We start from the raw sequence: 23,200 nt of genomic DNA, 5'->3' as shown, positions 1-23,200 counted from the left end.
CTGGTCAGCGGTGGTCAGACGAGATTAGGACCTCGGATGAACAAGTTAAAAAGATATGGGACTCAGATATGCATTTTGAAAGAATTAGGACCCAAGTGACACTTTCAGAAAAGAATTAAGACCACGCTTGCATTTAACTCTTTTTTGAATGAAATTATTTTTGGGTTTTAGGGTTTTAGGGTTTAGGTGTTCGGGAGATTAACGTGATGCCTCGTTTGGTGTTCGGAAATTAGTTTTCATATAATTTAAATAGAAATAATTATGCATATATATATATAAGATTAACTTATCTTACAAGCGAGCATATATATACAATTATATGGAGATCTGAATTATCGGGACTAGAGCCCGTCTATCCGATTACATGGACGAACATCAGTAATGGCCCCTAGCTACACTAAATCATCCTTTGTCATCTATAGCTTCCGTCCTCAGAAATCCCGCAAGCTCCTCTGCAACAGCAATCGCGCGTTGCTCTGGTAGGACCTTCGTCCTCATGGCCGTGTGCTATATAAGAAGAGGAGATGAATATGAATATCAATCATGATAACAAAGAATGACGGGTAAAAATAGAGGTGTGAATGTTCATTGCTTACGTCGAATCTGTGATCCTTGAGCTCAGAGGTAAACGTGCGAATGGTCTCGCAAACATAGTATCCGCATAGATGCGTTCCCCGTGGCTGATGGTCGCACTTTACGAGAGTATAATATATATAATCAAAATAATAATCTAGCATCATAAATGTATTGAAAATTAATAGAAGTATATCATACTACTACTTACCTGAGCCGCTCTAAAGGTCAGATTCTCAGGAAAGTTACCGGGAGTCACGCACTTGAACCGCTTCCAAACCCTACCCGACAAGGATAATGATTTGCTAAGTTTTTCATTAATTGATATATCAGAAAATCATCGAAAGAGACCGATAGAGCGCAAGAATGATTAAAATTACCCTTGGAGCATGTCCTGCAGGCTTTGGAACTGTTCCAAGGGTCTCGATAATGGGTCGAAGGCATCAACTCTTCTCTTATCAATTTGAATGTCCAACAGAATCCAATGGAAGCTGCACATATATATATATATATATATATATATATATATATATATATGTCAGTAACTTATCAATTACACTTATAAGTGAATGGACACAATAGAGTAAAGACCCTCACCTGAAGTTGTATGGAAACAGTATGTGGTCACAGAAATTTTGATCTATTAGAAACCTTAGAAGGTTTTCCTCCGTCTCCTTGGGTTTATCAGTTAGCGTCGCTATATGTATTTTATCTGGGTCAATAAACCCTATATTTAGGATGGTCTTACTTTTACAATCCAGAATCTTCATTCTGCATAATAGAGTACAAGTTATATATAGACAATGAATTGAAATAACTAAACAAGTTATATGTAGACAACGAATTGAAAAACTTACAGACAATAGCAACTCATAAGCGATTTGTCGAGGGCGTCGCCATTGTACATCTGGAAGAGTTCATCAAAGTCGAGATGGATTTCTTCGGAGCGGCCGTAGTACTCCCGTGGGACACTCAGCACGATCATCGTTCTCCCATTCTTTGATTCACTTAAGTACCATTGATGCAAGTAACGCATATTTGTTGGGAGATCATCTTTGCTGACCAAAGGCTCTCCCATGACAAAACGTGGCTTAGGGGCTATCACAGCCTTGGGTATCCTGTCGTCTTGGGAAGCCATAAAATCTTCAACCGAGAACCACATTCAGCCGCCAACTCCTTTGCTCTTTCAAAAGCTTGCCCCTGCATCGGAGGGGGAACATTCTCGGTTAACACCTCGAAGGGTGGGATCGACTGTTTGGCCTGTTGTCCAAGCTGAGGAACGTCTGATTTTTTCTTGCTTGTAGTTGAACTTGATTTGCTCCCACTTGCACTTGCACGTGATATGCTCTTTTTCACTTCCTTCTGCAATGTGCGTGTATAGTCATCAGGCTTATGGTGTAAGTCATATTGTGATGGAAGGGTTATGAAGTCTTTTGCCCATGCTATTTGCTTCTCAGTGTATTCCGGGCGGGGCTCGGGTTCCTTCTTTTTCATCTGCGCATCATGATGTTCCTTTGCTATCCTGGCGTTTTCCTCGGGGGTACGATCATAAGGTCTGATAGGAAGATTAGCATGAGTTACCTTTGGGAGGGGCGACCGTTTGCGCTTTGGGGGGCTCCGTCGCTTAGGAATCGTCGGCGGAGCGTTCTTGGTGGCACGCTTCCGCTTAGTATCCTGTGCGGGCGGCGGCGGAGATGGACGACCCAAGTCCGGCGGCAGTGATCGAGATGGACTTGTGTTGTGCTGGCCGACGTCATGTGGAGGGCTTGGAGGTAATGGAGGTGTAGGTGACCTGCGACAACTCGGAGGCGGTGTTGTCCTTGGGGCCGAGCCTAGAAGCTTGATGTAGTTCTTGTCCCATAGGATGACTCCACCCAGTACTTCTCCGAGTGTCCTCTCATCTTCGGGTCCAGCTATGTCGAGCTCCACATCATGAAACCCCGTCATGATTTCATCCACCCCGACTTTAGCAAAGCCAGCTGGAATCTCACGGCCATGCCAGCGTGCATCAGGGCCAGAAGGTAAAGCTTGTCCGACGGCCACCTTCATGGATATGTTCTTGAATTTCTGATGGAGTTCACATGATGTTGACTCCTTGATTCCATCCACAGGGTAGCCGGGACCGCCCTCTATCATTCTTCGTGCATCGTCGGGCGGGGCCTCAGATTCAGCCACGCTGCTTTTCCTCTTAGATGGGGCGCCGGTAATATCAAGTGCAGGATCTTCCTGGCGCGCTACTCCTCTAAGCTCATCAATCTGCTTCTGTTGCTCGTTAATCCTAGCAAGCAACTGGTTGAACTTGTCATTCTCCTCATCCTGCTGCCGCTTCTTTGCTCTCTCTCGGCTTCTGTAAGTGTCTTGGTCTCTGGCAAACCCAAGCCACCACGGGTAAGAAGGACCGAAGCCTCGCGTTCGTCCTCCATGTTCGTCATTGCCGAGGACCAGTGTGAGCAAATCTTTCTCTCTATCTGCAGTGAACTTTCTTTTTCCCTCCTTAATTTCTTTCACTATCCTTTTCCAATTCTCCCTGGGTATCCTAAGACCGTCATTGCAGATGAGGTCCCCTGTTTTTTCGTTGTACGACCCACCATGCGCAAGGAACCAATTTCTTGCTCTCAATTCCCACTCATCACGGAGTGGTTCACGTACGATGCCTTTATCTAGCAGATCTTGCTCTTTCTTATCCCACTTTGGGATGGCAGTCTCATAGCCCCCTGGCCCCAGCTTGTGGTGATATTTCTTCTTGTCGGCATTTATCTTGTTATTTTCTGATAATGCGTGGGCATCTTCTGACTCCTTGTACTCTTGAAATGCCTTCCAGTGATTCGCCTGCTTGGCTAGATACCCCTCGAATACTGGCACTTTCTTTGTCTTCAGATAGTTTTTCCATAGCTTCTTCTTCCAGCTACGGAACAGTTCGACCATCTTCTTTAGAGTCCACTGCTTGACTTTGGCCCTCAGTTTGTCTGCGGCGTCTTCATTCTCATATTCTGGCAGGTTGAAATGTGACATGAGATCATTCCAAAGATTATCTTTGTACCTTTCGGCCACATAGTCACTATCGGCTGCCCCTTTGCGCTTGTTCCACTCCCGAACGCTGATCGAGACGTGATCCCTAACGAGAACTCCGCATTGCTTCTTGAATATGTCAGCAGCATTCTTAGGAAGCTTGGGTTCGCCCGTAGGCAATATCACCTCAAAGGTGTAATGCGTCCGTGCATCCAACTTTCTAGTCGGGCCTCGTTTCGTAGTTTTGCTCGATGTGGAGGCCTAAGAGGGAGAAACATTCATCAAATGAATGTATTTGTATACAATATAGAGCTATCTCCAATATTTTTCACATATTACAAGTGATTGTCGAACTTCATATGTATACCTCGCCAGACTTTATTATTTCTTCACCGGATTCTCCATCAGTGGAGCTATCACCTTCTCCGTCATTGGACCTATCTCCTGCCCCATCGGGTTCATCTTCGTGTCGCTCGACCTCCATTCCAACGTCGTGGTTTAGATATGACGACGGAGATTCAGCTGGTTCAACGTCCGGGACGTCTTTGATTATATCTTCGAGAAGTTCTTCCTCTTCGAGGTTCCTGATATGTGGATTCATAGTTCTGCAAAAAACGGATTCTCTTAACCTATGTACCAAAAAAGAATTATTCTATCAGGAACTCCGTTCCAAAACAACTTTAGTCCCGGGTCGTGGCTCCACCCGGACTCCTAGATTTCTGCATAGTATTCAAAGTAGGAGTACTTTTCCAATTTGAGCATTCAATAAGCAAAACCAAATCGTAAAATAAAGTAGTATTCAAATTAGCATGCATTCAATTATAAGCAAATACATCATCTCTTTTGTTCGTACATCGTCGAATATTATCACTAATACTCCTCGAATACTATCATACATATAGCATCACTGATACATCTAGAACCGTAGCGCCCGACGGGTATCGGCGCGGGCAGTGGACACCCAAAGAGAAGGAACCATCACAGGATCATAGCTCCAGTGAGATCCCCGAAGAACCTGCCAGGTATGCTCGAACCTGCCCTCCAACGCAAACATGTAGCGACGGACGTGCTCATCCTCCTCGCTAACACGGTGACGTACCACCTCCGCGGTGTCCGGAAGCCTCGGCACCCTCACTGGCCCACGCGACCGCCACCAAACAAGGATCGGGTCAACGACGGGCTGGCTCCTCACCAACCTACGCCCCTCTGATCAAGCAGGTGTCCTCCGCCGAGTCGACGACGAGGATGCGAGATAGGCATCGTAAAATGAACTAAAAAAATAAACTAGTTCTATTAATTTTCTTGCTAAAAATAAACTATTAACACTTAAGCATATACAATAGCAAAATTAAACTATTAACACTTAAGCATATACAATAGCAAAATTAAGCAATAATCTAAGAAACACTATTAACACTTAAGCATATACACTATACAATATTTCTTCTTCTTGTAACCCTAAACTAATTTTTCCTCTTCTTCTATTTCTCCTCTACTTCTACTTCTCCTCTCCTCCTCTTCTCTTCTTCTACTTCTCCTCTCCCCCTCTTCTGATTTTTTCTCTTCTTCTACTTCTCCTCTTTTTTCTATTTTTCCTCTTCTTCTCCTCTCCTCCTCTTCTTATTCTCCTTTTTCTTCTTTTCTTCTCCTCCTCTTCTTATTTTCCTTTTTCCTAATTCTAAATATTACTAACCCTAATAATCTAGCACAAACCTAATAACAATAGGAATTAAATGACAAAAAAAATCTTTTTCTTCTTTTCTTCCCTTTTTCTTCCTTTCTTCTTCTTTTCTTCTCCTTTTCTTCTCCTTTTTCTTCTTTTCTTCTCCTTTTTCTTCTTTTCTTCTACTGGCCGGAGTGTTGGGGGAGGGGGCGGGGGGCTTACCGGCCGGAGGTGTCGACGGCGCGCGGCGAGGAGGAGGGCGGCGCACGGTGAGGAGGGCGGCGCGCGGCGAGGAGGACGGTGGCGGCGAGGAGGATGGCAGGCGGCGGCGAGCAGGACGGCGGGCAGCCTCACGGTGTCGTCGAGTTCGTCGCTGTGCCGCGCGGGGCAGGAGAACGAGAGGAAGAAGGATAGAAATGGACGATTTGGGTTGGAATTGTTCGAAGTCCCGCTTATATAGGTGGATCTTTAGTCCCGGTGCGTGGCTCGATCCGGGACTAAAGACCCCCTTTAGTCCCGGGTGGAGCCACGACCCGGAACTAAAGGCCCTCGTTTCCCGCCTCCTCGCCTGCCGAAAAGGGGTCTTTAGTCCCGGGGCGTGGCTCCAACCGGGACTAAAGGGGGTCTTTAGTCCCGGGGCGTGGCTCCAACCGGGACTAAAGCCCCTCCTCGGCTGCACGATAAGTTTAGTCCCACCTCGCCCAGCGAGGGGGACTAACACTTGTTTATAAGCCCCGTCGCAGCTTCTCCATCGAGCTCCTCCCTAAAGCAGGCTTACGGGCCTAAACTCACTGAAAATTAAAACTATATTCGAAATTATAGAGAAAATTCAATCTAAATTCAAAAGTGAATTTAGATTGAATTTTCTCTATAAATTCTCATATAGTTTCAATTTTTTTCTATTTTCATAATTAATAATTTTGACTATCCAAACTATTATCTATTTTGTTATTTTCAATTAAAAACTATGTTTATTAAAAATTCTTTTTACATATTTGAGAATTTGACAAAACTATGATAATGAAAAGTGTTTGAAATTGAATAAATAATGCAACACTATTTTATATTTTCATAATTAATAATTTTGACTATCCAAACTATTATCTATTTTGTTATTTTCAATTAAAAACTATGTTTATTAAAAATTCTTTTTGCATATTTGAGAATTTGACAAAACTATCATAATGAAAAGTGTTTGAAATTGAATAAATCATACAATACTATTTTCTATTTTCATAATTAATAATTTTAACTATCCAAACTATTATCTATTTTGTTATTTTCAATTAAAAACTATGTTTATTAAAAATTCTTTTTGCATATTTGAGAATTTGACAAAACTATGATAATGAAAAGTGTTTAAAATTGAATAAATAATGCAAAACTATTTTCTATTTTCATAATTAATAATTTTGACTATCCAAACTATTATCTATTTTGTTATTTTCAATTAAAAACTATGTTTATTAAAAATTCTTTTTGCATATTTAAGAATTTGACAAAACTATGATAATGAAAAGTGTTTGAAATTGAATAAATAATACAATACTATTTTCTATTTTCATAATTAATAATTTTGACTATCCAAACTATTATCTATTTTATTATTTTCAATTAAAAACTATGTTTATTAAAAATTCTTTTTGCATATTTGAGAATTTGACAAAACTATGATAATGAAAAGTGTTTGAAATTGAATAAATAATGCAAAACTATTTTCTATTTTCATAATTAATAATTTTGACTATCCAAACTATTGTATATTTTGTTATTTTCAATTAAAAACTATGTTTATTAAAAATTCTTTTTGCATATTTGAGAATTTGACAAAACCATGATAATGAAAAGTGTTTGAAATTGAATAAATAATACAATACTATTTTCTGTTTTCATAATTAATTATTTTGCCTATCCAAACTATTATCTATTTTGTTATTTTCAATTAAAAACTATGTTTATTAAAAATTCTTTTTGCATATTTGAGAATTTGACAAAACTATGATAATGAAAAGTGTTTGAAATTGAATAAATAATGCAAAACTATTCTCTATTTTAATAATTAATTATTTTGACTATCCAAACTATTATCTATTTTGTTATTTTCAATTAGAAACTATGTTTATTAAAAATTCTTTTTGCATATTTGAGAATTTGACAAAACCATGATAATGAAAAGTGTTTGAAATTGAATAAATAATGCAAAACTATTTTCTATTTTCATAATTAATAATTTTGACTATTCAAACTATTATATATTTTGTTATTTTCAATTAAAAACTATGTTTATTAAAAATTCTTTTTGCATAATTGAGAATTTGACAAAACTATGGTAATGAAAAGTGTTTGAAATTGAATAAATAATGCAAAACTATTTTCTATTTTCATAATTAATTATTTTGACTATCCAAACTATTATCTATTTTGTTATTTTCAATTAGAAACTATGTTTATTAAAAATTCTTTTTGCATATTTGAGAATTTGACAAAACTATGATAATGAAAAGTGTTTGAAATTGAATAAATAATGCAAAACTATTTTCTATTTTCAAAAGTAATTATTTTGACTATCCAAACTATTAACTTATTTTTTTTAGGCTAGTTGACCCTGAAATTGAAAAGCACTACAAATGAACTCTGAAAATGTTGAAAGTTGGCATGCTATCATCATTTCACCCACATAGCATGTGTTAAAAAGTTGAGAGGGCTACGACAAAAACTGGATGCACTTCGTGTACAAAATGGACAATCTCTCTCGAAGTAGAAGCGACCCCCACGATAAGAGACGACATTCTTCTTCTCTCATATATGGTGGACACTAGCTCACCTGATTTTTCAACCGTCGATGATGGTCGCTACTCCTACTTCCCCTAGTGCATAACCAATATCTAGCACAAGGAGAAGAAGGAGAAACGACCCCCCACAGCAACAGTCGACATTCTTCTTCTCTCATGTATGGTGGACACTCCCTCACCTGATTTTTCGACCGTCGATGATGGTCGCTACTCCTTCTTCCCCTAGTGCATAACAAATATCTAGCACAAAGAGAAGAAGGAGAAGCAACCCCCACAACAACAGTCGGCATTCTTCTTCTCTCATGTATGGTGGACACTCCCTCACCTGATTTTTTGACCATCGATGATGGTTGCTATTCCTTCTTTCCCTAATGCATAACAAATATCTAGCACAAGGAGAAGAAGGAAAAGCGACCCCACAACAAAACTGGTTCCGCTGCACGCCACGTGGTTCCGCTGCATGCCACGTGGGACTAATGGTCTTTCATTTTTAAATGACTGTTTTAATCAAAAACAGATCTGTTACAAAAGGGATTTCATTTTTTGAACTTATTTGAACTGAAGACTTTTTGTATATATATGTGGTCGAAATGCATGATACCATGAAGTTAGAAAGGGCTAAACCATTCAAAAGTAGCAAATGAAGTTAGAAAGGGCTAAACCATTCAAATTTGGAAACTATAATGGCACAAACAGAAACTAGACATATATAAATTGGTCCAAGCTGTACACGATACTAGTCCAAATAGTACATAAGAATAGCTACCATAGATATATATACAACTTTTCGACGTTGAGAACACTACTCGTCTGAATCGTCTGAATCAGAATGTCCACCTTCCTCGAGGTGACGCTGGCCATAGTTGACGAACTCGAATCTTGCGGTACAACTCGTATGAAACGCATGCATCTTTTGCTGCATACTCAATGTTGATACGATCAAGTGGGGCCTTCTCCCAAAGTTTGTGCTGAGACTTTGGGAAACTGGTCCTCATATCACCATATTCCTCGTCGATCAAGGTAACTGCCATATGAGCCATCGAAGTCCTGACATGTCGAAGCCTGAATACCGTTTGGAGATCAATGAGGCAACCAGTTGGTATCTCAATACCGAAGCTGTACCTCATCTTCAGCTTGTCGTTCCTTATGTCAACGCTAGCAAAAGTGATGCCGCTGCGAAGGAAGTCCATGAGTTCTGGACAATGCTTGTCACTACTACAACAGAAGCAAATTAAAATGGAACAAATGTTACATACTGCTGCAATAAGGAAACATGTTTCACTACAACTAAAGAGAAAATTATCTTTAGGATTCAAACAGAACATATGCAATGGAACCTAGAGAGATCACTATAGCTATCCAATGGAACCTAGAGAGATCACTAGCTATATGCAATTTTCATGACTATGACATATCATATTGCTATCCAATGGAACCTAGAGAGATCACTAGCTATATGCAATTTTCATAACCTTGGATCAAAGAACACCGCATAAAATTGTATCACTACAACTATGATTTCAATGGAACATATTGAACCAATCAGATTTTTCAGATTGTGGAACACTATTCCAATCAGATTGTGTTCCCTTCAACTAATCAAAATTGTTTCACTACAACTATTTGAAGCGAACCAACTATGATTCCAATGGAACATATTAAACACTAGTTGATTCTAATACGATTTTTCAGATTATGGAACACTATTCCAATCATATTGTGTTCCCCTTCAACTAATCAAAATTGTTTCACTACAACTATTTGAAGGGAACCAACTATGATTCCAATGGAACATATTAAACACTAGTTGATTCTAATACGATTTTTCAGATTATGGAACACTATTCCAATTAGATTGTGTTCCCCTTCAACTAATCAAAATTGTTTCACTACAACTATTTGAAGGGAACCAACTATCATTGAAACAAATAAACTTACAATGTCATTATATTGGATGACGGCAACACCGCGTTGATCGGCCGTGTACTCCAGATCAAGCCCCAAGAACTTCTCATGATCCATTGCGGCGTCAAGCCATCGTTCCTTCAACTGTTCAAGAAAAAACGACATCTCCCTGCTCTCGTTCGTGTACACGACATCGAGCATGGTCGTGCCATGTGCGAGCACCTCTTCAAAGCGAGTTGGCATGGTGGAAGAAGAGAAGGAAAGAAGAGAGGAGAAGAACAGAGAGAGGGGAAGCGAGAGAGGAAGAAGAACAGAGAAATGGCGACTCTGCTTCGGTTCGTGCTTTTCATCGCCCGAAACGACGCGGGATGCAAACCGTTTGGGCCTTTAGTCCCGGGTTGAGCCACCAACCGGGACTAAAGAGGTATACCAACGGTTGCCACCACTACGGTAGGCCACGTGTTAGGCCTTTAGTCCCGGTTGAGCCACCAACCGGGACTAAAGGGGGATACGAACGGTTGCCACCACCACTGCCCGCCGTGTAGCCCTTTAGTCCCGGTTTGGGACACGAACCGGGACTAAAGGTCCTTACGGGCCGGGACTAAAGCCTCGAGGGAGGCATTGAGAATTGGGGCGACGTGGCCGGGCCTTCAGTCCCGGCCCAGAGGCAGGCCGGGACTAAAGGGTCCCGGCCAAAGGCCCGTTTTCCACTAGTGATCTTGGTTTGCTGAGGCGTTTATTTTCAATTCGGATGGGTGCTGGTAAAAAAAGATGAATCATGCGCTATTGATTAAGGTTACATCCGAATAACATTTTTAAAATGGTTAATGGGTAAAATGACATTATATTCAGATTCTACATATTTTTTTAATCAAATTTTATATATAACATGTTAAATTTGAAGTTATGGTTTAAAAGATATGCATATTTTTCATCCGCAAAAAAATAAAAAGATGTGCATATTTTTAAAAAGCATTTGCTATGTACTGTGCGTTGATTCCTTGAAATATTAGGGATTATTCCAAAAAAATAAAAATCCGACTTAGGACCACAGTTGATTAACAGAAATGTGAGTGAGTTTTTTGGAAAATAGCATGATGGACCAAGAATACCAATTTTCTTCATTAGTTGGTATACATAATTGTACTATATAAGCACATTATTATTTTTGAGAAATCTTAAATCTCACGGTCCATTACTTTCCGATATGTATCCCTACCTACAAAATAAAATTTACATCAACCAGTAATCTGGCATTGTACATAAGCCATCTACTCAGGCATTCTTCTTACAAGACGCCGACCTTACCAGCTGCAGGTTTGCTCTGCTTCATTTTGGCGATAGTAAGGAGATCACCAAAGAGTGAGTCTTCTGGTCTGCTTGGTTTGTTCTGCTGCTTCAAGGCCACAGATGGCGTTGCTCCATTCATTCTCTGAGAAAGTTCATTTGCACTGGCATACGCATATGCGGCGTTCGGGATGTAGTAGCCTCCAGATTGGTGCCCATACCCATAACCGGCCATTTGAACTGCATATAACTGTTGATAGTTCATCCCATAAAACTGTCCACCCACAATCGGTTGGGAGTTCATGCCCATTCCTTGGTTGATTTGCATTGAATTCGGGTACATGCCCCCGTATTGCATGTTCGGCACGACCTGTGGTGGTTGCTGCGTGCCGAGCACCGGTGGCCAGCGCATTCCTCCCGGCATTTGCTGTGTTGACATGAATCCTTGACGAATTTGTGTTGATTGGGGTTGGTTACCGGTCAAGTGCTGAATTTCCCAGGGTGCTGGTGGAAGGCCTCGGTTCTGATCCTCTACACCTGTGAATAGGAGATTGTCAAATGCTCATGGAGCTATTAGAAATGAAAAAAAAAAGTGCACATGCTTTCTGGACCAGGGTGGTTAACAATGCATTAGCCATATTAGTGTGGTTTATCTATTTTCATACTGAACTACATCTACAAGAAGACACAACAACACGTTCATGTTCAGTGTAAGTGTTTTTTACGCCTAGTGCATATTTATAGGCCATATTTCGATTGAAGATACGGCAAGCAATTTGCCTATAATTTGTGATAAATAGACAAATAAAGCTATTGTGGTGAGAAAGTGGTGTACCATAATTTAGTGCTTGCCGTTGGGAATCCACTCCATAAGCAGGCTGCCCATTCCATGACCTTGTGGCGTTCAGTTGAGATTGCTGACCGTAAGGTACGATGTCTCCATTGGAATAAGTTGTAGGTTGCTGAGGCAGAGTAGGCTGCACCTGAGGAGGGTATGCTCGAGATGCAGGGGAAATAACAGAGTTTGTAAGCTGGTTGTAGTTTCTATTGCCGGCAGCAGAACTATTTTGTTGGAACATGTCTGCAAGGGCCAACACATTCTGGTCTGAAGCTGAGTATTCGCTGACAGGAACAAGCGCCAGCGAGTTTTCAGGTTCGGGTTTGATGTAGTCATCTCCACTAAGGAGGTCGAAACTAGGAGCTGGTGCTGGAACAACAGCTTTTGCACTGCTAGATGATTGAGGTGCCGGCGGCGCGGGAAGCGCCAATTGTTCAGAGGGTGGCTGCTTGCTTGCACTTGTAGTAGTTGCCGAAGACCTGGCAAAATGAAGAGAAGGTAAAAAAAATCAGGAAGCACGTGCAGTTTTTGAGAATTTTATTACTACTGTAACTGTATGTTTCTAGTAGAATGTCTTGAACGAAATGATTGACAAATGCTGCTAACCTTTGCACTGCTTCTTTTGTGGTATCTGTCTTTGCTGGCGCGGAATGGAGCGATATCTGCTTCTCCACCGGAACCGCTATGCCTGCGGCGATAGCGTCGTGCTTTCCTAGAACACGCTGCAAATCATCATTCAAACAAAGACCCTGGCTGAGCAGCTCCTCGTCCCTGTATCAATTCAGTACATCCGAAATAAGAAGATTTATATACCGATACAGAACTAACAAATGACAACAAATTTCAGCAGGACATTATGATAAATGGACACTTAAAGCGCCTGAGAGAGAACTGGCAAGGGACATACGAGGTGCTGTTGACAAGCTGCAGCACTCTCTGCTTGTATGTACGGCACTGATCCACAAGGTGAACGATGACATCCTGACGAAGTTCCTGCATATTCAGTGTAACTTAATTTTTCTTTACCTGATAGTAACAACTGAAAAACTGAAAAACTTGAGAGATTTACAGATCTGGAACACTGAACATGTTAGATTTTTCTCTAGCAACATCTTCGTCGGACGTAATAGATCAGTAGTTGAAGTGCATCAACAAAATACCTCTCTCTTACTAGGATCTACAGCATTCAACATCTCTGAAAGAACGTCCATGATACCCCGTGCATTCTGAATATCTGCCAGGCTACAAATGAACATTTCCAAAGTTGAAGCAGAGGTTCAGATTTCAAATAAGTGTATTCAAATTTGATCTTCATTCCAGTAGTTAAGCATTTCCATTGTATGATAAAAAAATTAATAAGTTGGTATACCTTGTGGCAGGAAAATCCTGGGCTGACGATTCAGGAGCCTCGTGGTCAGCGTTTCGTAGAGCAGGAGGATAGTTTTGGAGAGGCTGAGTCTGTGGAGGAGTAAATATTGGCACAGATCCATTTGATCTTTGAGGAAATACGGCTCCGGCACGCTGAGTGGAGATTGGAGTTTAATTAAGTCACAGATTTTGATAATTTGGAAACAGAATAACTTCATTTTTCTCTGCAAAATCTGAGACTGTTAAAAGATCACAACTTATTCGATTTGTGTAAAATACCAAAAGGTCCTGGTATGATGCATAGTATTGCGGATATTTTGAGCGTGCACCACCAAAAACTTCTTGCCAAGTGTCGATCAGCGTCAGAATCTTTTCTTTTACGTGATAATCCGGCTACAACCACCACACAGATAAAGACATTAAGACTTAATATCGGAAACCAGTATATTAAAGTTTGAACTGCCCATACGTACCCTTTTCTTTACTATCTTCACCATTTCATGAAGTATGCCTCTCTCAGCAACATGCACATGGACAATGTCCCCACAATTTTTAATCATTGTCTCCAGCAACTAAAATAAGTAAACCAATGCACTGATTAGTGGTTGAGTAAATGATTACTTAAACATTCCAAATAAAAGCCCTTCTGAATGTGCCATTCATCCTCCTTCTGGTGTGATGTAATGCATTGCTAGGTTACAACATCACTACAAGAAAATATGTTCATGAGTCAAACTGGAAAAGAACATCAAAGCCAACAATCGCGACACAGCTCATCGCGGCTATCAAATAAGAAACAATTTAGTTATAGAAGGTAAGCTTCAAGAAAAGGTGCAAAGGTACATGCCAATTTATTGGGCACACTATATGTAAGGGACTAATAGTTTTTTTTTGCTGGACTAATAGTTGACATAGTCCACATAATTAAGTTGATGAGTCAAATTCATACACCAAAATATTCAGTTTTAAACCGTACTTACCGTGAGAGCGAGAAGCTGGACCTTTGAGTTCTTGTGGGCAATGCGCTTCTTGAGAGACTTGACAACATCCTTCGTTTGCCTGTGAATACAACCGAACATAGATATTTAGTTATTTACACCAAACCGATAACAACAGAAGGTAGATCGATGCACGTAACCATTTTCACAGAAATTTTGCATGTCATAGCTATACTATATCGTTGAGTATAATTTAGTAAGTAAAAAGGTTAATGAGAGCGAGTAACATCACAAGTCTGGTTTTCTGACTGGATCAATGGACAGCAAGTGGCTGCATGGAGTCAAAAGCTCAACAACACATCGTGGCAATGACGGCTAGATCAATGGAAACGTTGCTTTGCTTTAGCAGAGTCAGCCAATACAACAGTATGGAAAGATACAAGCAGTCGTTGTGCGTTCGTGCTCACCCTGGATCGCGGTTGAGGGTGTCGCAGAGCTCGAGGTTGGTCGCCCAGTCGGGACCGATGAGCGCGTCGCTCGTCGCGCGCTGGACCGAGGACGACGGCGACGGCATCTCCACCCCCCCTACGAAATCAACCAGCCAGCAACAGATGTTCTGAGCCCCAGCCCAACACAATAAAGCTTAAGCGGAAGCCTTGGCGATGATGGCCACAAGAATCCGTCGTCCTTTCTCCTCCTTGTTCCTGGTGCCGGCCGCCGGCCCCTACCTCGGTTGCCCCCTCTGAGACTAGGAAGGGAGCAGGAGCGTGGAGCCAAGGAATGGGAAATCTTTTGTGGCCGGCCAAAGGAACCCACTCCACCAGCTGCTATACTAGTCACAAGAATGCAACGACAAACTGTCACCGATGTATATAATTATAATCTTTGACCGGCGTTTCTGAAAGCAGTTGTGGGGATTGGTCAATGGAGTATGTTTGTTATGTCTATCTATCGGTCTGCACTGCACGGCGGTCGACGGCGACAGGCGGGCGAACCAGCTCCACGCGGTGGCGGCCTCCTTTGTTTAGCGCCGGCCGTGACTAGGACGTTGTGAATAATGGAGTTTACTAGCGTTGGCTGCGCAGATAGAACTGCTCCCGGCCATTAGGCACACACTTGTCGCTCCTTTTCCACAGGGCTACGATTCGGTGGACAACTCACAACACAAGCCTGTGTGTACGAGTTGTGGGCCGTTCCTGTGCTTTTCTACGAGATATATTTGATGACTTGGTGTACATGTATTTAATAGCCTTGTTCTTCATGTCTGTACTCCTATATATACTTGTTCATGAGACCCAATACAATATCCATCGATTTCATTAGTCCCTCTCTATCCCTTCTAACATGGTATCTGCCGCAAGTTTTTACACCTAGCCAGGGGCGGAGCTGCATCTACATTTACCCTGTTGCACCTTTGCTAATTTAACCTGATGCATCCATGCACACGTTTGATCCAAGTGCTAAAGTACGAGTGCAAAACAACTTGACCCTGTTGCCTGGGCAACAGGGTAGCTGCATGCAGATCAAGCAACTGGCTTCCGCTGTGTTGCCCCTTCAGGTCGTAGCGTCGTCGCCCCGTGGTTGCCCCGGCCCTCAGTCGCCCTACACCGCCCCGTCGAGCTATAGCGCCACGGCATGCTGTCCCCCTCCCCCCGCCGCCCGAGGCCGTCCTCGTGGCTGCACCAATCTGCGCACCACCGCTGCATCACCCCATCCGGCCGTAGCGTCGCGACAATCGGTCCACACCGCCGCCCGAGGTCTTTCCGTCGTCGCTCTGACCCGCGCGCTGTCGCTTTGTCGCCCCTTCAGGACGTAGCGCCACGGCACGCGGTCCACTCGCTGTTCCCGCGCGTTGACTTCTACATGGCATGCGTCATGATGCCTCCCTAGGCGCGGGAACACCATCATCCGCGCCGGTCTTCGTCATGTTGTTGGGTTCTTCCTCGCCTACTTCGAGCACCGTCACCGCGCTCCTAACTAGCCGCCGCCACCACCGTCAGGCCACCACCACTGCTATTCTTCAGTGTCGTTGCTCCTCGCTCACTCGAGCCGCGTCGTCCATCCACCCCCTTCATCTTCTTCCAGCACCAGCTCATCGCTACTGTTGTCGTCGTCTTCCTCGACCACTTCATCTACTCCCACCACTAGTGGAAAATAGACCTTTCGTCCGGAGCTTTAGTCCCTGTCGGGTTTGGGCCTGGGACTAATGTGAGCATTAGTCTCGGTTCCAGTGGCTAGGAGCGGACGAGGGCACAACCATCTTTAGTCCCGGTTGGAATGGGGCCTTTAGTCCCGGTTGGTGATACCAACCGAGACTAAAAGGGTTGTGGCAGACTAGGGCCCCCGCGAGCCCCTTTAATCCCGGTTGGTATCAACAACCGGGACTAAAGATAAACCATTAGTCTCGGTTGGTATATCCAACTGGGACTATAGTCTTTCCTATATAAAGCTCTGCTTCTTCCAGCCCGAGTTCAAGCTTTCTCTCCTCTCTGTTTCCTTCCTCAAGCTCGAATTCATCCTCCATTTTTGCCAAGATTTGTTAAGATCGAAGGCACCCCATCTATCCAAGTGTTCTAAAAGGTTAGCAACTTCATCCTTTCATCTCTCATTGCTAGTTTAGCTCGTTTCATGCTCTATAAGTATAGTGATTTGTGAGTTTTAGTTTGAGAGTAATTATGTGAGAATTTATTCGATTTATATGCAATTTGAGCTCAAATTAACTTCTTAGTTTGCATATGTGTAGGTGTGGTTTACTTAGTGCCTTCCCCTCACCGACATCGATCGTCCAGCCGTCCCGTCGCTAGCACCACCTTGGTGAGCCTATTGTTATTATCCTTTTTGTAAAAGAATTAATTTGTATGATTTAGATGGTTACTAGTATAATTTTCTTACTTGTATGATGTTTTGTTATATATATAGTGCCACGGTTTTGATATCCGTCCCCGTCGGCCCTCGTCCGGTTTATGATTCAGATGTGGTATATTATCTTTTATAACTATTTGTTTCATTTTGTATTTATGACAATTATGCCCATCAAGTTGATATAAGTATGTTTATCTAGGAGGTAGGTGAACCAGAAAATGCAACCCACCCTCTTGTCAAGAAGTAAAATTTAGTTGAAAAAGAAAACAATTATTTGAAAGAAAAATTGAAAATAATTGAAGAAGATAAGATGAAATTGGAGTTGTATGTTGGCGATGTCGTCGATGATCACAAGATCAAGATGGATGCGATGCGCCTGAAGATTAGAAAATATGTCATTAATAAAAAGGCTTGTTATCATTATGTTGTTTGATCAATTATTACCTTAGTTGCGATTTTGATCGCATTTGTTGTTGCATTTAAATGCTTTAGATAGTTGTATGTTGTTTTATGATAAGTATATATGTCTAAATTTAGAGAATAGAATTTTGGAGGCCGAGCTCCGTCGTGACCGAAAGTTTTGAAATAAAAAATCCAAATATGAAAAATATGCAATTAAGGGAGGATGTTATGCACCTTGAAATACGATCTACACAAACAAGACAAATTCATGGTCTGGAACGATAAATAGTATCATGTGTTAAAAAGCCTCAAAGTTGTCTTTTTTGTACAACCCTCATTTCAATGTATTTTTTTCTAAAAATTTGCACACATGTGTGTTACGCCTTCACTTATCTCTGTATTTTTTTTCAGAATTTTTTTAAAATAAAAATATGAATTTTCATGAAATTTGAATATCCAATTTAAAGGCCTCCATGGAGGCCGAGCTCCAAAAGCAATTTCCGTAAACTTTATGTATATTTTTTTTGCAGTAATAACATTTGGTCACTACTCTTCTTTGGTTTTGATGTGATGAACTTGTATTAATTTGATCACTTCGATGTTGTGTAATGAAGATGAGCCGGTAATGGATGTACGATGACCGACGCTCTCCCAAGTGGTCTACATAATTTTATATGTGTGGCTGAGGTAAACAAGCGGAATAGTTTTATGTGTTGTTCATGTGGTGTTTGTAAGAATAATAAGGATTACTCTACCTCAAAAATCCTTCACATCCACCTGCTTCAGTCCGGTTTTATGTCCGGGTATAATTGTTGGACCAAACATGAAAAAAGAAGGGTTATGATGGAAGACAATGAAGAAGAAGATGATGATGGCAACTATCGTATGTTCCCTGAATATGGTGCTACTACAACGGGAAAAAGCTGAAGATCAAGAGGCACCAGATGAGCCCATTGATGATCTTTGTCGGGCCATTGTTTATGCACAGAGAAACTACAAAAGTGAAAAGGAAAGGTTTAAATTGGAACACATGTTAGAGGATCATAAAAAATTATTAGAGGACGATGGCCGCGGCAACGTCGAAGGTCATGGCAACGACAATTCTTGGATGCGGATGGGGAATGAGAGCGAGCAGGGAATAAAGGGGAAAGGTAGCTAGGTTTGTCCAGGGGGATGCCGATGTCGCTAAGTAGACCTCGAGCTATTGTTATGGCAATTGCCGAACATCAGCAAATAATGGCGCTAATGGATGCGTATGCAGTCAAAGATCTAAGGAAGACGACGTGTCACCTTCGCCTAGCGCTATGCACTTGGGCCAAAGTGCACATTGCACTTGGGCCAAGTAAGTGCTCTCACTCCATATTTTCTCTTTTAATTTCTGTTTTATATTTTTGAGGGAAAAAAGTGTCCAACAAACACCTAGAAAAATGTCAAAGCCCTAGTACCAGACAAGAAAGACGTTGAAGGGCATTTCTAAAAAAGGAACTCGCGACAAAGAGGCACATTTGAACATGCTTTAAAATTAAAGGTAAATCTAAGTAATGAGTTCGAGTTAGGGGACAAATGTAAATGTCTCTAATTCTTTACTTCTTCCTTCCGAGCTCATGAGTTTATATCACTCTACCCTACCTTGGTCCTCAATGGCTACTCACACCGCATGGCCCATAGGGCGTACCACAGATGACACATGCTTACCGAGCTACTTTGTTTACACACAGTCAAAGTATTGCATCCTTCACCGTCCTCTCCCTTACCCGGCCTTTTGTGTGGGCATAAAAGAGTCCGTGCTCACATTGAGTAGTTGTGATAATAATAGGTGACCATTAGTTGTGGACCAAAAGAAGTATCCTTCCAGAGTGGCAACATTTAGCGTATTCATGATTTATTTTTGACAGGACAGGTAAAAGTACGACCGGATGAAGATCCAATGGCTCGAAGAAAAAACGAACATTTGCGTTGTAACAAAATCCAGTTGAATGGCTGGTGCTAAAAAATTAAGTCTTGAACAAACATGCCTATAAAAATGTCATAAGTGGCAGTGTCTACTCTTGGAATATGAATAGAACTCAACCTCTTACATACACTCTTCTTGTTGTTCTCTATCATGGCCTAGTTCTTATATAAACAGTGTTTTTGTTGCTACCTTCTTTTCAAGAACTGTAATTGTATCCACCAAACACCAGTGCTCGAGCGCATCAATAGAAAAATAGTAAGGAGTGTTAGGAATGATAGGCAATAGGAACACTGACAATGTTATCTACTATGGATGAAATTTGTGCAAAGTGGAAGGCATATCTTCTACAAAGCACTACCATGTGAAAAGGTTCGTAGCTAGCCTGGTGAGTGCTATCATTTTGTACATAGACACGTTAAATGTAGTCCCTCCTTTCGTGTGATCCTCGACGCTTAACTCATGTGGTCTGATAGTAACTTATATGGTGACTGTATTGGTCTTTGGAGCTGGATTACAATCATCCCAAATGAGCTTGGCAACTATAGGTTATTCTCAATCTGAGGCCAAAACCTAGAATCTTTCTTAACCATAGCATGATTTGCTAACAACAGTAGTAAGCCAATTATATTCGATGAATAGTGTTACAACCGAGTTGTAGAGTATCCGTGTCTACTAGTTGTAGCATGTCATCTTCGACGACATATTGTTAATTTTACAACCTGTATAATCCAAGCTCCAACAACTGACGATGGCCAGCGGCTCCAAGTTAGCATTTTCACAGGAGACACGACTTGAGGATGATAAACCTGCTCTTCCTCTTGTACCTTGTCATCTCCGTACCCATAACTTTTTACCCAACTTATATTTATATTAAGGGAAAACAAAGCATTGGTAAGAACAACTCCAACGGGGCGACCAATTTGGTCCACTGTCGTCCGTTTGGGTCGGCGCAGACACAAAAGTCGGCCCATCGCGCCGACCCAGACGGACACACATTCACTTTTCGTCCGCGGGCGACCCATTCCCAACCCATTTTTGAGTCGGATTTGCGTCGGTGCAGACATGAGACGTACGCGCGTGCTCGCCTTCTCTCTCTCTCCCCCCTCCCCCCAGCCCGATGGTCGGTGGCACATTGGCCTCGCCCCATCCAACAACAACCCTCGTCCCCTTCATCGCCGTCACCGCTGCCCATTTTTTTCGTTGACTCTGCCGGCTGCAAGCGCCGCAACATCCGCTCAGCAACGCCGCCACCTCCCACGTCACCCGTCACCGCCGTCTTGCCGCCGGGGAACCGACTGCTTCCCACCCCCGCTCCCCCCGACACAGCCGCGACCGAGACCAAGAAGTCGCCTCGCCGCCCCGGCCAGATCCTCACTGACACGCTCGTCGGACGCCGGCCCGCTCGTCGAACGCCGGCAGGGCAGCAAGCTGGTCCGTGTGGGCCACGACTCCCTTCACCGGCCGTCTCCTTCGTCAATGTCCGCAAGCTGTTCGACAGTTTGCCAAAGTACAAAATAGACTCCGCCGACGAGTTCTCAGTTCCAGGGTGAGAATGTTGTGCCTGAGCATGGAGGAGCGGCAACGTTTGAACAGTTCAACCAATTTCATCATAACATGCGTAATTGGGAAACTAACATGCAACTGCAAAATGATTTGGTTGAGCATATGTGGGCTCATGTTGACAACCAATAGATGTATCTTCTTTATTCGGCTTGCAAAACTATGTGAAACATTTTTTCTTTTATTCGGCTTGTAAAACTATGCTATTTTATTCGATTAAAACTATGTTATTTAACTATATGTTTGAACGCAAAAGCAATGCAAACATGAGCTATTTGTTGAAATAGGGCGATCAGCCGGCCACACCAGCACATATGGGTCGACGCGTTGAGCGCAGTGCCGACCCAAATCTAAAACAGGACGGATGTCCGACCCAAACGGATAAAAAGCGGACCTCTAATACTTGAATCAGGGGTGTATCCACATTGGGATGAGTGCCCCACTTCACACACCCGCGCACACACACAGTTAGCAAAATAATGGTGCCTTCACTCACTTGGTCCCCACTATGTTTTTGGGCAGGGTCCCCTGTTTTGGATCAAACCTTTCTAGTATGGGTGGAAGGTTTTGGCTTGTGATATTGATTGGTGACTCCTCACCGCAGAAATAACAAAAGAGGTTTCCTTCTACAGTGGCAGCATTTAACTTATCCTTGATTTGATTTTTATCATGAGGTAACAAGTATGACCGGATGAAATTAAGAAAAGAAAAAAGAAATGTATGCTCCCCTATAACTAGAAGCCAATTGAATGAACCAATCATGCATGTAATTACTGTCATAACTGCCAGCACCAACTCTCAAACTATGAACAGGGTTCAACCTCTTATATATACTCTTTTTCATTGTTCTCTATCATGTCCTAGTTCTGATATAAGTAGTTCTTTCGTTGCTACCTTCTTTGCAAGAATTGCAATTGTATGCGCCAACAGCACTGTCAAGAAAAATGGTAAAGAGTGTTAAGAATGAAAGGCAATGGGAACATTGACAACCTTATCTTCCATGGATGTGATTTGCGCAAAGTGATATGCATATCTTCTATGGAGTACATTTTTCTTTGGCCTTTCTTGTAGGCATGATGCACCACCATGTAGAGGGCTCGGAGCTAACCAGGAACTCCTCGGGATGTTGTACTTAGGCTTACCTAATGATTTTCCTCGTCCCGCATGATACCTGATAGTTAACTCATGAGGTTGGATATTAGCTTGTATTGGTGATCGTGCTTTTTATTTTTGTTTTGAGCTGGGTTTCAACCTCTTTTTCGAAGAAGAAACAAAACTTAGCATGATTTGCTAACAAAATAGCAATCTTGTTGTGCTCAATCGATACAAGTATGATCAAGTTGGCAGCACCTTTGCCTAGTAGCCGTAGCTTGTCATCTTCGACGATATTACTTACGATTTTACAACTCGTATTGTTCGTGACCCAACAATTGCCGACGGGTGCGGCTCCAAGTCAGCATTTCACAGGAAACTGGACCTGGGGATTTGATTTTAAACTGTTTGCTCACCGTGTTCATATGAATGAAAATATAGAGCATTGGTCTAGTTGTGATAGGAAGGAAAATGGTAGTGCAACATTTGATATCAAAAGAAATGCATATCAGGGCTATGCGTATGCTTCTAAAATGTTCTTTTACAAAGAAGACATGCTTTCAACATCGGTGAACAAAATCAGCCTACCAAGTACAACATTTCGGTGATCATTCGGTAAAAATAAAATGATCTTTCACTGCTATACGATAGGTTAATAGGTAACTCGCGTCTTCTTATATCTTGTGCTAAGGCTGAAAATACCTATTTCAAATGCTGATTTTGCACTATCGCACAGTGGAGAACATGGGACGAAGTGCCGTAGTATCGCCTTGGCGGAGGAAGATGGGATGCAGAGGAGGCTAAATCCATCTCCAGCGGAGCTCCAACAACAGTTCAATGGCGGAGGAAGATGGGATGCAGAGGAGGCTAAATCCATCTCCAGCGGAGCTCCAACAACAGTTCAATCCTGGAGCTCATCAGTAGGTGCGTGTGTGTGGTGGACCGACAGCGTGCACT

At 42.2% G+C, this 23,200-nt stretch overlaps 1 protein-coding gene across 1 annotated transcript; it reads right to left on the bottom strand.

Moving 5' to 3' along the window:
* Positions 1-11,042: 11,042 nt before the first annotated feature.
* Positions 11,043-15,210, bottom strand: LOC123452489 (TOM1-like protein 9). The gene is made up of 10 exons (XM_045129142.1): positions 14,841-15,210; positions 14,416-14,494; positions 13,909-14,007; positions 13,715-13,828; positions 13,437-13,588; positions 13,228-13,309; positions 12,975-13,060; positions 12,674-12,838; positions 12,065-12,546; positions 11,043-11,766 (listed from the first exon to the last, which is right to left on the bottom strand). Exons 1-10 carry the CDS (start codon positions 14,945-14,947, stop codon positions 11,231-11,233), a joined length of 1,902 nt encoding a protein of 633 aa, XP_044985077.1. The 5' UTR covers positions 14,948-15,210; the 3' UTR covers positions 11,043-11,230.
* Between the last annotated feature and the right edge of the window lie 7,990 nt (positions 15,211-23,200).

This window comes from Hordeum vulgare, chromosome 5H (genome assembly GCF_904849725.1).
Source record: "Hordeum vulgare subsp. vulgare chromosome 5H, MorexV3_pseudomolecules_assembly, whole genome shotgun sequence".
Lineage (NCBI taxonomy): Eukaryota > Viridiplantae > Streptophyta > Magnoliopsida > Poales > Poaceae > Hordeum > Hordeum vulgare.
Note: the sequence above shows the minus strand (reverse complement) of the source record. Positions and strands in the feature narration are given on the sequence as shown.